Source organism: Sinohyriopsis cumingii, chromosome 4, assembly GCF_028554795.1.
Source record: "Sinohyriopsis cumingii isolate HCF-2022 chromosome 4, ASM2855479v2, whole genome shotgun sequence".
NCBI classification, from domain to species: domain Eukaryota; kingdom Metazoa; phylum Mollusca; class Bivalvia; order Unionida; family Unionidae; genus Sinohyriopsis; species Sinohyriopsis cumingii.
Genome location: NC_142964.1, coordinates 99,108,931 through 99,126,679, shown reverse-complemented (window position 1 = coordinate 99,126,679; position 17,749 = coordinate 99,108,931). Strand labels below are relative to the sequence as shown.

General features: G+C 34.9%; 1 protein-coding gene across 1 annotated transcript; it reads left to right on the top strand.

The window, feature by feature from the left end:
• The first annotated feature begins 3,594 nt into the window (after nt 1–3,594).
• On the top strand, nt 3,595–4,972 carry LOC149801755 (uncharacterized). Its single transcript, XM_089956843.1, has one exon. The coding sequence runs from the start codon at nt 3,595–3,597 to the stop codon at nt 4,462–4,464; it is 870 nt and encodes a 289-aa protein (XP_089812969.1). The 3' UTR covers nt 4,465–4,972.
• Nucleotides 4,973–17,749: the final 12,777 nt, after the last annotated feature.

Sequence of the window (17,749 nt, the reverse complement as noted above, 5' to 3'; positions counted from 1 at the left end):
AGAGTGATGTATCCAAAAAAACACAATAGCCGTTTAAAAAAACTACATTTAAAAAAATCCTTTAATCGCATAACCACCAAACTGAGCACGTAATACCCTCAACCAAGACACCGAAATGAAGAAGATGCAATTTTGTAAAGATTTTATTTTTGTCAATAAATTAAAAACACAATTAAAAAATAAAAGTAAGACCAAATCGGCTACAAAACAGCAGGTGTGCATGAGAGAAAATGTCTGAAAGTTGCAGATTCATAGGAACTTATTAATTTCAAACAGTTGATCACTGCAAATTAGGGATATTGTGGTGGAGAAAACTTGTGTTTAGGTTACTGTATTAACTCGTTGGATAATAACTGGATACATGTTTGTAAAGATTCATAACGCTTCTATATATTTTATATTTTGGTAATGTTAAGTTGTCTCCTACTCATGATGGTGTAATTGCTGACTTTTTATTTCTTTCTTTCATTGTGCATTGTTTATTGCAAAATTAGTAGCATTTACAATATTTCCTTTGTGCAGTATTGGTTATAGATTATGAATAAACAAGTAATGCAGCTTTTATTAGCAGCTAATTTATTGTCTTTTAGCGATTCGATTTGTATTTAGTACCACGAGAATACCCGAGAGCAGCCACGTTATTTCCAACATGCCAATAAAGAACCAAACTTTCATCCATACAAAGAAGTTGGTAATCCAATTATCTTTATAACCACATGATCCTCTACTGTCGGATTTTGTCATTGATAATAGAATGATTTCATCATAGGTGGCTGACGCGAGTCTAATGTTGAAAAAAAAAAGCAGTAACCAGAAGGAAACAAATCATACTGTGTAACAAAATTACTTCAAATTACTCAAATGATCCTGTCTATCATACTATAAAGGAGACTAATTAAGTCACTTCCAAGCACTTGTTCAACATACATACATACATACATACATACATACATGCATGCATGCATGCATGCACGCACGCACGCACAGACAGACAGACACACACACACATACATACATACATACATACATACATACATGCATGCATGCAGACAGACAGACAGACAGACAAATAGACAGACTGAAAAATCAAGCCTGCCTATGACTCTGTATCTGTTTATTTCTTGTTGTTTTGTTTGTTTTTTTGTTGGGTTTTTTCTTCCGTTTTTTGTTTGTTTTGTTGGTGGGTTTTATGTTGTTTTTTTTGTGACTGTTTTGGCTTCCTACCGCAACGTTATTCTTGAGACAAATATATCCTCATTACGAATGGGTAATCACTCACTAAAACATATTCACGAGCCGAGAAATCCAGGAAACTATCGCCCTCTAAATCTACATCTAGTCTATGGGAACCGAGGTTAACCCGTGGTAAACTATAATGAATGTTTGAAACCTTTTTATGTTGTTCCGGTGTTCAATTACGCATGAGATGGACGATGTTTTCTCCAAGCTGACTCCATTGAACAGGTAGAACGAAGGTTTTTAAAATATTTTCTAAATGTAAAACTATTTATTTCTGACGTCCGTGTATGCGGCGAAGTCGTAAGAATCACACGTAAATAATTAAGGCAAGTAAAGTTAGTTAAATATTGGTTTAGAATTAAACATTCCGCAAATAGTATACTGAGCACTGCATATATGCAATTATATATTGAAAATTTAATCAAATGATAGTATGAGTCGGGTTACACCCCTTATTGGGTATCAGTTGGGTAACAAGATACATCGGGGCTTACATGGATCGGGTTTTTTTATTCGTTTATTTTTCACAAACAAAAAGAGAAATCAATGCCAGTATGTTGTTAGGTTAATCAAAAACAATTTTCGCGTCAAGAGAAAGTTCGGTTTAGACGCTGACACTTGCTGTTTGAAAAGTTTGCGATCAACAGTCCTCTTGTTTTTACCTGAACTTTGTTTAGCAAGCGGCAGCCCATTGTCAGCATAACAATACCCTAATACTGTGCCAGCAACACGCGCGACGATCAAGTTGCTAAACAATAGAGATACTCTAGGTGCGTCAGACTTCCTCGTGATTAATATTGTCAACTGGTAATAACAGATTCCAGATATCGGTAAAACACTTTTATCCCTGCGCACAACAACATGACTGCGTTATGTGTTGACAAATTAAATAAGTTTGTTTCAGAAAAAAAAATACATTTAGGGAAATCTATCTTCGTCAAGGAAATAATTAAATGTGTGCGAGCCGACGAAAAATAACAACATTCGTCGTCGTCGTCACGATACATCGGAAATCGAGAAAAATCAAACTGCCGACATTGAAAGCATTTAGTTTTATAAGGAATGTAAGAGGCTTGTACAGATAAGAAAAGTTGTCTACAATCACTTTGAATCATAAAAAATGTGCCCAGGCAAATTATTTACCCTAATATATAGAAGAAGAAGTTTTGCTAACCGTTAATAATCGATGAAAACAACAAATCTTTTCTGCTTTCTTAATTTCCTAAAGAAATCATCCCTATTATATTTATGAAGTTAGGAAAAAAAATAAAGATAATAACCATGTGTTGTTATTGTGTGTGTGTGTATGTGTGTGTGTGTGTGTGTGTGTGTGTGTGTGTGTGTGTGTGTGAGAGAGAGAGAGAGAGAGAGAGAAACACTGTCTAGCAAATGTAAATGTGTACTAAGAGAGAGAGAGAGAGAGAGAGAGAGAGAGAGAGAGAGAAACATTGTCTGGCTAATGTAAATGTGTACTGAGAGAGAGAGAGAGAGAGAGAGAGAGAGAGACATTGTCTAGCAAATGTAAATGTGTACTAAGAGAGAGAGAGAGAGAGAGAGAGAGAGAGAGATTGTCTAGCAAATGTAAATGTGTACTTCCTTTTAAAACGGCATGAAAAATGATAACTTAGACTTTTCTCAGCAGAGAACAGAATGCAAACTTGGATTGCCATTGTAGAAAATTCTGGTTGTACATACATACACACAGTGCTTTCAGAATCAACCCATCAAATAAATAGTAGACGACAAATAGCTCTTTGTAAAACAAAACCATAAAATCGTTCACTATAAAAGGAAAAAACGTGTATATTTGCATTCTCTCTCTCTCTCTCTCTCTCTCTCTCTCTCTCTCTCTCTCTCTATATATATATATATATATATATATATATATATATATATATATATGCATCCATCCATCCATCCATCCATATGTATATACACACATATATATGATACACGGGTAGTTAAATGCGTTTCGGGTGTATAACAACGTGCTTGCTTGAGAGAGTTTCGACATAAAGTTTGACCGCAAAAGTGTTTGTTCTGTAACTTACGGTTTAAAGGAGATAAAAGTGTTTTTACACATTTATAAATGAATACATACTAATTAAATTAAATTTGCGTAAGAAATTTGTAAAACGCCAGTGTTATTACGTGATTTTATCGTTCGCATGACACGAACGATTAGCTCAATTGATGTTTTGCCCGCGTGAACAACATGTCATCCACTAATTAGAGAGTAACAACAGAAAGCTATTTAAAGCCTGCGAACAACGAACGCACACTATTCAAGACGTAATTCTCATTCATAGTTCTCGTAGACGAAGAAAATAGCCAACAAGAACAGTTGAAGAAAATATGCACCCTTTCAGTATTGAATCCATAACAAAAGAGGATTGGAAGAGACAGACATCTCCAAGTGGAACAAGTGACATGAGTTTTTATGGATCGCCTTCTCCAGGGGCTCAGTTCGTGAATAACAATCCATCAAGTCCATCTGAAACAGTGACGTTGCGGTCAGCATCACAGACCTGCCCAGAAAGCACAGATGAGATGAACAACAACAACAAAACAGAAAACATCGCAGAAAATCTTTTGTGTTTGGACAAATACGTCGATAATTCAACGGATATTAATTCTGACGATTCAAAGCCACGACATTCTTACATAGCCCTGATATCTATGGCAATTTTGAGTTCTCCAAGCAAGAAACTACTATTGGGAGACATTTATCAATACGTGATGGACAATTTCCCTTACTACAACAATAAAGATAAGGCTTGGCGTAACAGTATTCGGCATAATTTGTCCCTCAACGAGTGTTTTGTCAAATGTGGCCGGGCTGACAATGGAAAGGGTAACTTTTGGTCCATTCATCCTGCTTGCATTGACGATTTTTCAAAAGGAGATTTCAGACGAAGACAAGCCAGGAGAAGAGCTCGCAAATGCATGAAAGAATTCGGAGTCAGCGACTTGCCGATCGGCTATAGATGCAATATAGGGTATGTTCCCATGAGTTCATCACTTATCGGATATTCGCCTTACCATGGACACTCTCTTTACTACCAGAGCCCATCCCAGTTTGCATATCCACTTCCCAAACAGCCTTCACGAAGTGCGCGACTCAACCCCGCCACTCTCAGTCAAAGACAACCGCTACCGACGACGCAGGCGCAACAGACAGCTTTTTCGAACTCTGCATTCCAGTATACCCTTCAAGGGTGGTAAATATTTGAAAATTTGTGGCATTTTAAGGAACTTTCCCGTCGTGCTTTGCGACTTGAATAATTCGTATCGATCACGGTATGTATGTATATAGGTTTGATTGATATACATCATTTAAATGAGTGTAAACTCTACGAGAATGTTATGTTTGATTGACCTTTTATCGAGGAATGATTGCCAATAAGTAAAAACATAGCAATATATTTTTAGGACTTTTCCTAAGATATTTTGCCTAGAATCGCTACACATCAACAGTTAGATTCGATCTGCAAATTGTGGACTTACATTGTGTCGGAAATGGAATAATCGACCTCGATGGACCAATAAAATATTGTCGCACATTTTTCCAGGTATGATACTAAAACGGAATCAAGAAATGGATTGTTGTCCATTAAGCGATTATAATATGTTCTTAAAATGCTTGTTTCTATATATTATTGAAAAGAAAATTGAATATTTTGGAACGAAAACGAAAAGCAATACAATGAAGCATTGTAAGGCTGGACTGTTGAAAGCAGAAACGTGTCGTCTTTGACAATATTTCCCGAATTTGAGATTAAAGTAAAATAAAATAAAATCTCTCCATTGTTATTTATTCTTAACTTTAAATAAAAAAACGTTTCATTAAAAAATATTTCTGATGCCAAAATGTATACTGAAACCTGAAAGAACCAAACTTTTAATAAAGTTTAAAGTATCAAGCGTCTGTACTTCCAGTAGCAATAGTGCAGGTGTTTTGTGTTTCATTAATGAAGATAATTAAAAAAATAACTTTATCAGGTAACATTTGTTGGACTGTGTATGTGTACATGGTATACCTGATCACATAATTTTCCGTTTAATTTAATTCCATGTTAAAATTATTAATCCGTATTTTCGAATTTAATTTGATATTTATTTTTCTCCTCGAAAGTTTAAGATTTATTTAGACCATATCCCCCTCCTGAAATAAGCGAAATGCAAATTTGTAGATTTGTTATTAATTCATGATGATGATGATTATCTTGTTGTTGTTGTTGTTCTTCTTCTTCTTCTTCTTCTTCTTGTTCTTCTTCTTCTTCTTCTTATTATTATTATTATTATTATTATTAATGTTGTTGTTGCTGTTGTCTTATACTTTGATTTTAGTAACTCAAAATACGCACGAAAAAATATTTGTTGATTGATAAATCGCTGAGGAAATTAAAACAAGGGAAACCAGCTTCGACCAGCATACATCGCGAACGGCAAAGTATAATATATTTGTGATCTCATCTTCTTACTAAACGACAATTAAACCATAATAGTTATTACATTTCTGTAGAGATAATAACTGTGAATGCAATAAAATATTGAACATGAAATGTAATAAATTCCGGTATATGTAATAACATCAGCAGTAGACAACTCTAATAAATCGATAAGGCCTTGAATGCCACCGTAATAGGATATTACTGTAATAAATTTGAAGTATGCGCATTTAGTTACAACGCCCCGTTTTGAAAAATTGTTAGATTTTTGTGCTTACTTGTTTGATTATTGGAACTCGGTGCAATGGAAATATTCCTTAGCCCGAAATAATTAGCCAATTACTAGGAGCACACGTCACGGAGTGACGTGTTAGTGAGCTTTCATGATGCCATGTCTCGCCTTTAGTGAATTCAGGTCAAAACCGCATGAGATTGTCCCCAGTACCCTAGTCCCTATTGAAATCTTCTGGTGTACATTGGTGGTGTGACTTCAGTGGCAGTATTGAACATAGGACACCGGTAAATCACACAATGTAATCAACAAGCAGGGACTTAGCATATACCGTTTATGTCGCCATGATGGCAAGTGTGATGCAGTTGTACTGGCGAAAATTGCCTGAAAACCATGAATTGACTGGCCTAAGATGGCGTAGTTAAAATAGTTCCCTGTATTAGAGAAACGTATGTAGAACGCACGCACAAGTACGCATACACAAACACACACATTGTTTTGCATTAGAAGGACATTGTAAAATAATTCACCTACATTAATGGATTTTGATTGCTTTTACACATCAGCATGTCTATGATGTCAATATTTTATGAAAGACTAAATTCATATTTGATTTACATGGTGTTTTTTGCACTGGGAGGATCACACACCATTCTAAAATGATACACACTAGGAGATCCCAGATAGCACACACGTCATTCACAGAACTTCAGAGGATTTTGCACAATTACCTCAACCTGGCCTAAAGCCAAATTTCAGGAATGCATTGAGCTGTATGTCAAATTTTCGCTGCTGTAGTACATAAAAAAACTTAAACAACTAATATAAAAATATACTGTTTTTTATGTCTTTATTTTATTTTAGTAAAAGTCATGATGCCGACGATAACGGTCCCAATGGTTCCTAAATATCTGAAATTTTAAATGATTTAGGATTTCAAGGGTAAGAATAAAACATTAAAATAAGCATAGCATTATACGTATTAATAAGAAAAGTATTACTTTTATTCAGGATTTAGAAATAATAATAATAATAATAATAATAATAATAATAATAATAATAATTTTAATTTGGCTAGTAACCTCTATACGCTATTAACAGAGCATATTGTACTGGCACAAGCATTTTTTGAGACTTATCATACTATGTTATGTCGTAAATTTCGTCAATTCACTTATCGGATTCAAATGTCGTTTACACCAACATGTTTAACAGCTGCTTTTAAGATGAATTATGTCATCAGTTTTTATTTCTCTATAAGATCATCAATATCCTTAACATTTTTCGTCTCGTCTGCATTTATATTTCTCTTACATAACCCAATTATCTGACGCTTATTATAAATAGGTACGGAAATTATTCTTTACTAGATATGTAATCTGGAAAAGCTACCGTATCTACTTGCTTAATAGCCAAGTCAAACTGCAAACAACAATGAACCTGATCTACTGCAGCATAATGCACTAGCAGAACAGGATCTTTATTATTTGTTCTGCTGATTACTCCTAACGAACTGTACAGTCCCAGATCTGCCGGCGCATTATTGAACGGCAGGTCTGGTTCTGCGCAGTTTGCTGTTGGACTCGTCTTATAAGCGAGTACATCGGTGTACAAGACACGGAACTTTAGGTTACAGCGAAAAGAGAAAAGATAATATATTCTGACCCCTCATTTGTATGTGTTTGTAACATCGTGTAAATATTTATATGTGCAAATTCTACCGATTTCTTTGTCATGCGTATTTTATTTCTTAATTAAATTACTCGATTCCAAGCCACATGTCTTGTAAGAAGATAGTTCGTGAAACTACATAGACCAGACCAGTTAAATCCGCCGCAAAAGCATACACTACAAAAAGAAGTGACATTCCTTGCTTTGTACAATGTCTAAAGTTGCACATTCTCACCACCATGCATGAATTTGTATCTGCACTATGCACAGTTTTTGTCAGCTACATATATACGAATGGATAAATGCCAAAGTGGAAACATCTTCGTAATCAAAATTTAGATTGTTAAACTCACCATTCCTTTCGAATTCCTGCCTCTGTTTCTTAAACTGGTTGTCAAAATGTCTCTGTTGTTTGAAAATAAAGTGATTTAAAACGATAGTTTACAAAAGTAAATATGATGAAATATGAGAGATAAGTTTATTTTCTGTGCCACTTTTACTGATTTCTTTGATATTCATATTATATTGTTTCAGTGCCAACAAAAGCAATGATAATTTGAACGGCACAGAAGCCTCGGACATAGGAGCTAAAGAAGCAAGCGTACTTTTGAATAACGGGATTTTTATTTTAGTTTTTAAATTTATATTTAGTGCTGCAAAGATGCTGAAATATTATCAGAAAGTATAGACGAAATAAGACGGACAGTATCGATGTACTGATTAATGAGCTTCTTATTGTCGGACAAAATTATAATTGGTCTTATTTTAAGTAAACGTCTAATTCAACACTTGATAGTGGGTCTCATTTTCCTACGTCATGTGAAGGTGTGGATAATTCACAATCCAGATATTATTGAGGTAGTACCGTACAGAGTTGTGTTTCAAAGATTATTTTTGCAGACATTCTTAATGAAAGATTAATTAATTGATTAATATAAAGGATACAATTGTGATTTTCATTTAAGATTGAGGAAAATGTTGGAAACTATTGCTGCAATATTTATACTTCATAGTGAGTAAAAATAAACACCGTGTCCATTGGAAATGTTATATATTTAAGTAATCATTATTGTATATTTCTATTTAGGTGAAATGCAAACGTATATTACACAGTAATCACACGATGTAGATTAAAGAGAACCATAACGCATGCAAACGAAAGTTTTGTGATATTGATCTATAGTCTATGTAATCCAATAAATCAACCACCCAAATCTGTGTTGATATTGATGGACGATATGTGGGTATGATGTCACCTGTTCATTAAAATGTGGAACTGTGCTGCCTGCAAATCTTTCCGAAACAAACTTGTGTACACTTTAAACACATACCGGTAATTGGTAACAACCCAATTGAGCGTGAAATTCAAAATTGCCACGTGGATTTACAAATCATCAAACATAGGATTTGCTCCGGAAATATAATGTACATGCCACCAATGGAACCCTTCAGCCGATGGTAGCTCCACAGCCTCGAGAAATACTGATAAGTGTATAAAATGTACACCGATGTGTGCAGCCAAAAGTGTCTGCAGACTTTTGCATGTTTTAATGAATAGGTGATATCATCCCCTAAACCGAAGTCATTATCATCAGGGGGGAGGGACCGATTTATCGGCCTATTGTCTATGTAGCAGAGTTGATGATAGAATGGTTTCTCTAATCATTAAGGCTTTCATAGTAAATATTGCTCAATTAGTCGTCAGAAGTTTTCTAGTGTCATTTTGTACAAAAGAGCTAAAGTTTTCTAAAGTTATATAAAAAGGTAGGTAAATATTTTCTCCAAACAGCGGACAAGCAGGAATAAAATGGAATTCAGTTTTGATATTGACATTACAAATTTGACACTATCTTCCTTCATAACAACTATTTATATATTCATGTATTACCTCTGATTGGCAAGTTCCCCGATCTTAGCATAGTTATTATTTTACAAAAATCACTATCTCCTAACAATTCCAGATGTATCTGACAAGTGACGTCTGTTCTCAGGGACCTATAGAAATGCAGTTACTCCACTGACTTAATCTCATCCTGCAGCTTTTACCTAAAAATATCCTCATATCTGTGACTAAACAACCAAAGAAATGCATTTATGCAATGGGTACACCAAATATTGCCAAATCCACACGACCAGCATCACATTCTTCCCCAATTCTTAACTGTAAAGTGTGGCATTGTTTAGGATATCTGTCTTCTGGCATTTTTAAAACATTAAGCCAACATTTCAAAATACGTTTATATTGTAACACTCCAACCAAGGGGTTTTACTTGACCGAGTGATGTCAAACCCTGGCGCCATTCCGCAAGAAGTCACAAGTTTCCCCTAATTCCAAAGACTTCTGTGCAACTACTGTTGTAAACTGGAAATTCCAACTTGTCTATTTTATAAATAATTTTACTCTAATTAATACAAAACTATAGCTCTCACGACTTCTAAATTCACTATCAACCGCACAACTGCATGATTTCTCTTCATTAACTTTCCGCAAGGTATCATTAGCATTTCACGCCGTACAACTATACAACTCCCCCTAATACAGGGAACTATTTTTTACAAAGCCACCTTAGGCCAGTCAAATCATGGCTTTAAGCCACATTTCGCCTTTCACGTTGCATCATATTTACCACTATGATATTATTAACCGGCACTTGCCGACAACGGAACAGTCCCTTCTCGTTTATTCCACTGTTTAAGTTGCCAGTCTCCAATCATAAATACTGCACCTGGAGTAACACAATCACTGTACACAACACAATTTTAATAGGGACTACTGAACTCCAGGGCAGAGACACTCATGCGACTCTGACCTGAATTCACCAAAAGTTAACCATGACATCATGAAAACTCACTAAAACTTCCCTCCGTGACGTTTGCTCCAAGTAATTGGATAATTATTACGGGCTGAGGATTATTTCCCCGGGACCGACTTCTCACAATCAAACAAGTTATCACAAATATCGAAGAATTCCTTAAAACGGAGTGCTGTAATAATTCTTCCTAATTCATTATATACGAATACATTTGGAGTAGACTTAGATGTACCGAGAATATATTTACAAAATGGCAAATAAACTTTTCAATATCATTGGCATCACAAAACCCCCAAACCTCGGCCCCATAGTTAAGGATGGGAGCTATCTTCGAGTCAAACAGATAAGCCATCCAGCTACAGGTAATTTACCAAATTGTTAAAGACTTTGTTTCAAAATATGCATAGCCTTCAGCGCTTGCAAAGATAGTTTTCTAACACATATACCAAGAGTTTTTTTAAAAAAAAGAAAATATGCATCTTTGATACTTAGAATATGTTTCAATCTTTACCTTTGTATGGCCATAGTACCGCTTTTAGTAACTTCTGAGATAGCCACCTCTGCGAAACAGAACAACTCCTGTTTTTAAAGTCACTTTTAATTACCACTTTAGGCAATATGTATGCAACCTGTTAAGAATAATTTGCAACCGGTTGGCAGTGTCAGTCAGGGCAATTCAATCTTCTGCATACAACGTAAAATAATTCTAAGGTTTCTACCGAAACTCCCCCGTTTCCTTCAGCTAAAAAGAGTTTCAGATTGTTCAAGAATAAAGAAAAGAGTAAAACTGCTAGGCGAACCTCCTCTTCAGTGATTTTCTATCTAGAATCTCGTAAATTAGTTGAATGTTTTCATTTTCCTTTATCAGGTCAACAGAACTGGAGCAATTAAATAATTCTGAACAAGTACTCATAGGAAGTTGCATACGTGATACTGCATTACACACCAGTACTCGGATTATTTACCAGACGCCAGAAAAGTTGTATATTTTTAAAGTATAATGCAGATAAAGGATTATTTCGGTTTGTTTCAATTCATATTGATTTTCTTGCTTCTAGAAAGTGTGTATTTGTGTGTGTTTTGGATTTTTAACTTAGCTTTAACAATTTTTCATTTCTATCGCTATGATGTCTGCGGTGTGACAGTCTATTGTCATATCTAGCACTGGGCATCATGCCGCAGACATTTAGCAAGATGTCACACCCAGTCACATTATCATGACACCATGCCGGCTAGTCTTCACACTGACCTCTTACTGCCAAGCGCCTACCAGGGCAGCATTAGTACCATATTTATAAGTCTTTAGTATGACTCAGCCGGGTTTCGGACCCGCGACCTCCCGCATCCGAAGTGGACGCTCTATCCACTAGGCCATCGGAGCGGTTCTTGAAATATATATATTTCTGAAGCATTTATAATCGTCAAGTACTTCATGTATGCCTTTTAATATGCAATGTCTTTGAATTCTTAAGGCTTTACTTTTAGTGGCTATGCAATCTCTTTTAGGCCTGACCTTTAGAAAGCTGCCATGGAGATGTCAAAGCTGGGCTTATCTTTCTACTGATTGTCTTCATTGTGTTCGCTGCATCGTGGTCAATATCAGCAATTTTTTTCGACGCATTTATTGAGTTTGTTGTTGTTGGTATAATTTAAAATCTCATACATATTTTGAGATAATAAAGATCCTTGTAATTAGTTTTTGAAAAGATAGACCTTTTTCCATATGTATTTATCTACTTTTTTTGCCCCCAGTCACTTAATGCATTTTGTTCTAATTTGCCCATGTCGTCAAGGAAAGTACAATACGCATTTAAATATTCTAATCTATCATCTTTGTCAAAAGATGATATATTTTTTAAATACATACGTCTGTTAAAACATAATCTATTGCTGAGGCCAAATTGCCATGGATACATGTAATTTCCACATGACTTTATCTGATCCACGTCCTTAAACAAGCCATCTGACAGCTGTGAAGTTTTTTCTCCATAATGATTTATCTCCCTTACGTCTTGAATAGCCTGATCACACGTCTTCGTGTTCTGTATAATAACATTCTTGAAGTAGGTCTAGTCTTTCACGCTATTTGATAAAACCTGGTTCAGCGCCGATATAGGCATTAAAATCATCCACAATTATTATTTTGTAGTCAGAATATTTTTGGGGGATAAGCTGATGCATTAATAATACTAATACTACTAATAATAATAATAGTAATAAACTTTATTCAATGAGGGCAGCTTAGTTTAAAAAAAGAGCTCATTTACCATGAGGCCCTCAAACATGTATGAACAGATATACAGAGTGCAATCAATCACTATCCATCTCAAACTTTTATATTCACATACATTAGTAATGTAAATATGTATTATAGACCGAGACTAGTTAACTCTACATGTAAGTTGTAAACACACTAAAAGATGAAGTTTCTATTAGTGTTCAATAGTCAAAAGTTAAACTTGCATAACACATACTTAACTATATTTTATATACAACAATAGTGAAAAGCTGACATTCTAGAAAATTCTTAGGTTTCTATTCGATATTTCTCCATATACTGTACCGAGTACTGAAACCAATTTTTTAATAATTCTTTCTTGTTTTGGAATTAGGAAGTTTTCGAATGTCATTGGTCTAATAAGGTTTGGGGTGCTGCTGGTTTCTCTGCCTATAAAATTATGTAGTTCTTGTAAGAAGTGACAAGGTACTGTTTTGGAATGAAATACTTTATTTTTCTTAACAGCCAAAGGAAACAATTTGCTTTCTTTGTAATAATACTTGCACAATCAGACCGAAGTAAATTATTGTTTACAAAAATAAGAATAATTTTGTTTTTTGAAACCACTTTCAGTTTTTTATTAGTATCGAAAGGGCTGTTGTCATCTGTCTTTAATTTTACTGTCTTTTGTTAAGTGTTCATTAATGAAACCTTCGTTTTATCTGTATTTACAACTCTGCCATTTTCCTTACATCATATTTTAAGTTTGATTAAGGCCATGTGAAGATTATTTTGAAATTCAGTAATGTAAATGGCCTTATTGTGATTTTGAACATTTTCGAAAGGCTTTCTGGTTGTCTATAGTAACGGTTTATTGCAGTTATTGCATGAATTATTTAAATCTGGAGTGAGGGAGAAAATGTGTAAAGTAAGCACATATATGTGTTTGGTTCTGAAAAGCTTGTAAAATATATTAAAACAGTCCGATGGTAGAGAGTTTACAAAATCAATTCATTTAAAGAATGAATATTAGATTTTACAATTAAAGCATATCCAATAGATTGGACAGTTAAAGCATATCCAATAGATTGGACAATTAAAGCATATCCAATAGATTGGACAATTAAAGCATATCCAATAGATTGGACAATCTCTCTACCACCCACTCTTAAGAGATTATACATAATGGCTGAAAATGACAGAACTACATCGTGACACTTTTCAGTACCTCTTCAACGGACATAGCTGTGACTAATACAAACAAAACCTGGCAGCAACACATATATAAATAACTAATTTAATGCGATTTGTTCATTGCCACTGGTATCAGTCATTCAACGGTACGTGCCTGGCCTTGTGTTCGATACATCATGATAAGCAAGGGTACCAGGCTACTTTTCGCTGTTCGGAACGAGGCCCTCGCAATGACGCTGTATCGTCATTCCTTAGAAGCTTTTTCCTTGTACTAAGTGATCATGCTACAGTTTTCTATTTCAGCAATTTGTTTCCTAAAACGTTATAATTTAACAATTTTCATACAATAATTTGAGGGAATTAGAAAAAATTAGAAAAAACGACGAAGACGACAGTTGCATCATTTGGAACATCATCGACCTTTTCGTCAAGTCGAGAAAGAAACCCCAAGTATAACTGAGAACTATATTCTGAACATCATTCGACAGGTCAGTACTATAATGTCTCTGTAGATTGCGTGATTTTGTGATTTCTTGATTTCAAATATTCCACAAGATATCCTACAACGTTTTAAAAATTATGCATATTTACAAATTACTTTCAATAATAAGTATCCTGATAATTTAATAATAATAATAATAATAATAATAATAATATCGGGATAAGTGGCATCAACCCTGATAGCAGGATGGTCAAAACAGTGTTATGGGGATGAAAGAAAGATCAATTTAATGTCGATAACAACAAACAATTATATTACAGCTACATTTACAGCACAACTTCGAGACAAGATCTCCTTAACTTTATAATATCAGTGCATGACGATTCAACACAGAGACATAATTTATGGAAACAAAGACAGATTTAAAATAACAAAGGGTGAGTCAGTATATGTATTTGTTGAATGACAGGCAAGAAATATTATTTAATACATCTTTACTAACATCCTCAATATCCAGTACATTACACGAATATCAATCAATCGTACGAACAAATTAGACTGATGTTGTTATTGTTTATCTTAATAAAATAATTAAAAGGTTCCATAAAGAGTATTGAAAATATAGCACTTAGAAGTGTAGCTTGAAGCTATTCGTATTTAACAACCTCGTTATATCCATTGGATTCATAATAATAATTAGCATGTCCATATGGCGATTACATTTGATACAGTCCAGGCTTCAGCTTCTCTAAACGTCTCAAGTTTTCCACCTCAATTTGATAGTCACTGTATTACATGTATATTCAAGTGTTTTCAAAAGCGTTTCTGGTCAATGGTCAGTTGGTCTGAAACACAAACACACATACACAAGAACAAAGCAACCACTCACAATGAATTGAATTTTCTTGAAAATAATTTAAGAGTTTATCTATATTTCTGGGGAAAAACGTAGTTGTTCTTCACCACTTATAAATACTTCAACTGCTTTTAGAATAAAAATAATGAGCACAGTTTCAAAATCATGGACAATCATCCTCTCTACTATCTCAACCTCTGAGAAAATCCTAATATCATCCGACATATAAACATGATACTCAAAAGCTCAAGCTGCAGAAAACTTAGGACAAATTTAGTGAAAATATGGACTGAAAATCACCTTGTGTATACATTTAAAGATAAAACAAGTTTTCGAACAGTTTCATGTGCTGGCCGTCAGATACTATAGTGACTCATGAATGTTATCAACAAGGTACCGGCCGTCAGATACAAAACTGACTCATAAATGTCATCAACCATCAAAGGCTTTTTTCACAGGGTTTAAGTTGATACACAATGCAAAATGAACGTAATATCAGATTATTTACCTTGTTTTTCTCCTACTCACACCATTTGCGGGCATCGACATATAAAATTGGTTCTACGCGCACTACTGCATGTCATAAAAAGCAAATAATGGAGGCTTGAACCGCTGTGGGTCAGTGGTTAGGGTGCAGTGTCACTCGCACATAAGGGCAAGAGGAGGGGGTGCACTTGCCCCCCTCCCCATTTCACCTTTAAACAAATTTTAGCCTACATCCATAAAATGTAATAGCTGACCATTACATGCTTGCCCCTACCCCCACCCAATAATTATACTAGTGCCCATGTTAGCATGCTAGACTCCCGAACGAAAGGTGTGGTTTTTGAATTCTACTACGGCTACTGCGACGTACTCTTGGGCAAGGGCCATTACTGTAACGCTCATGAGGGCGTGCGTAAATGAATATTTACAAATTTGGTAGCGAATCTTCCCTCTTGCTGTTCGTACTCTTGTTTTTACTCAGACGTTGGTATCCGCGCCAGATAAATCTTCTCGAGCCCTAGAGCTTGCCTATGCAAGGAATATACATACAACGATTATCTTGATCGTCTTTAATATAGCTAGAGTCGTGGAAATCTTTCTTCAGACACTTCACCTGTAGCCTATTTATTCCAATAATTACCACACGAATATTTTCTTGATTTATGGCTTTTTTTATACATGTTTTAAATTATTTATTTATTTATTTATTTATGCTGTGTTGCTGCTGCTGTATTTACTCTTTACACAAAAATCAGCCAGTTCAAAACTAAATGTATCCTGTGATATTAATCGAAATCACAACTTAATATCAAGTATATATAGTGTATATCAATGTGGTCATGTGATTTGCTCATCATAGATATTAATTGTTGTTCTAAAGTTTAATACTAACATAGTTTAACCAATGTCTATTCAATCCTGATTATTGAATGTTCTGCACCTTAACTGTCATCAACAAATGTCCAGATGAAGTTTTATTGATCGCTTGGACTTTTACAACGTTGACAGGGTACTAAACATGGTCATGAAAAGAGCACATCATGTCTAGTCACCACTGTACTGGATCACACCCTTTTAGGTTGACAGTGTCCAAAAATGTCCATGGACTTTAAAATTTGAATTTTGCTGAATGTGTCTGAGTATGTAAATAATGACTTTCTAAAGGAATATGGAAGTATGAAGATCCAAATAAAGTGAATAATTGCTGTAATCAAATTCCCCCCAAAAATTATACCAGATACTGACATAGTCGGTTCTGAACGTCTAGATGACCTGTTACTTTAGGTACTGATATTGCTACAGGCTCAGTTTTTCCTAAGACATTTTTGTGTAAGCAATTTCCGTTTGATTGGAAACACAACTGCATTGTTTTATTGTAAAGAAGTGACTAATGAAAACAGATGCCATGGTGATTAGTGGTTACCATGACAGACTTCAGAGCAAAAAGATGCTGGTTAGAATCCAACCATTGGATCAACTAGGTAAGCTACCTTGGTGTCTTTATTTGAACTACTCCACTATACAAACATGACAAAATTAACAAGAGTGCTTCAAAGGGACTGACAATCTACTGGGCAAAAAGAATGTACAGGAATTTAATAGAAAACCATTTCTTCCTTCAACTGCGGAGTTTGTAAACTCTCTCTCTCTCTCTGATGTTCTTCAGCAATAACGCTTCTTTATTCTTCTTTCTCTGAGGACGATACACGTCACAATCTCGAATCGGCTCACCTTTTGGTCTTTATATATGCTAGTACCATGTGACCTATCAGGTTATCCAGACGAGTCCACTCCTAACTGGACTATTAAATTCTTTATGCGGGGATGCTCATCAAAACGGCCGACTTGTGATGGATTACTCCAATTGCTTCGGGAATATACTTGTCTTTCCTGCACTAAAACAACGAAACCAAGCCAATCTCATTTTCATTGTCAATGAGTATATTTTTCATCGGATTCCTAACAACAGTATTTACCTTCTTGGTATTTTGCTTCGAACATTATGGGTGTTCCACTTTATGGAGAATATACTGAATGAAGGATTTACTGCATTACCTTCCAAGGTACGTTGATAGCTCATTTACCACATGTTACAAGATCTCATAATATAGAAGATGCAACTTCAAGATTGTCACACGTTTAGCATT

What these genes read in the sequence shown, in the direction of transcription:
- LOC149801755 (XM_089956843.1), top strand. Translation starts at nt 3,595, where the DNA reads ATGCACCCTTTCAGTATTGAATCCATAACAAAAGAGGATTGGAAGAGA.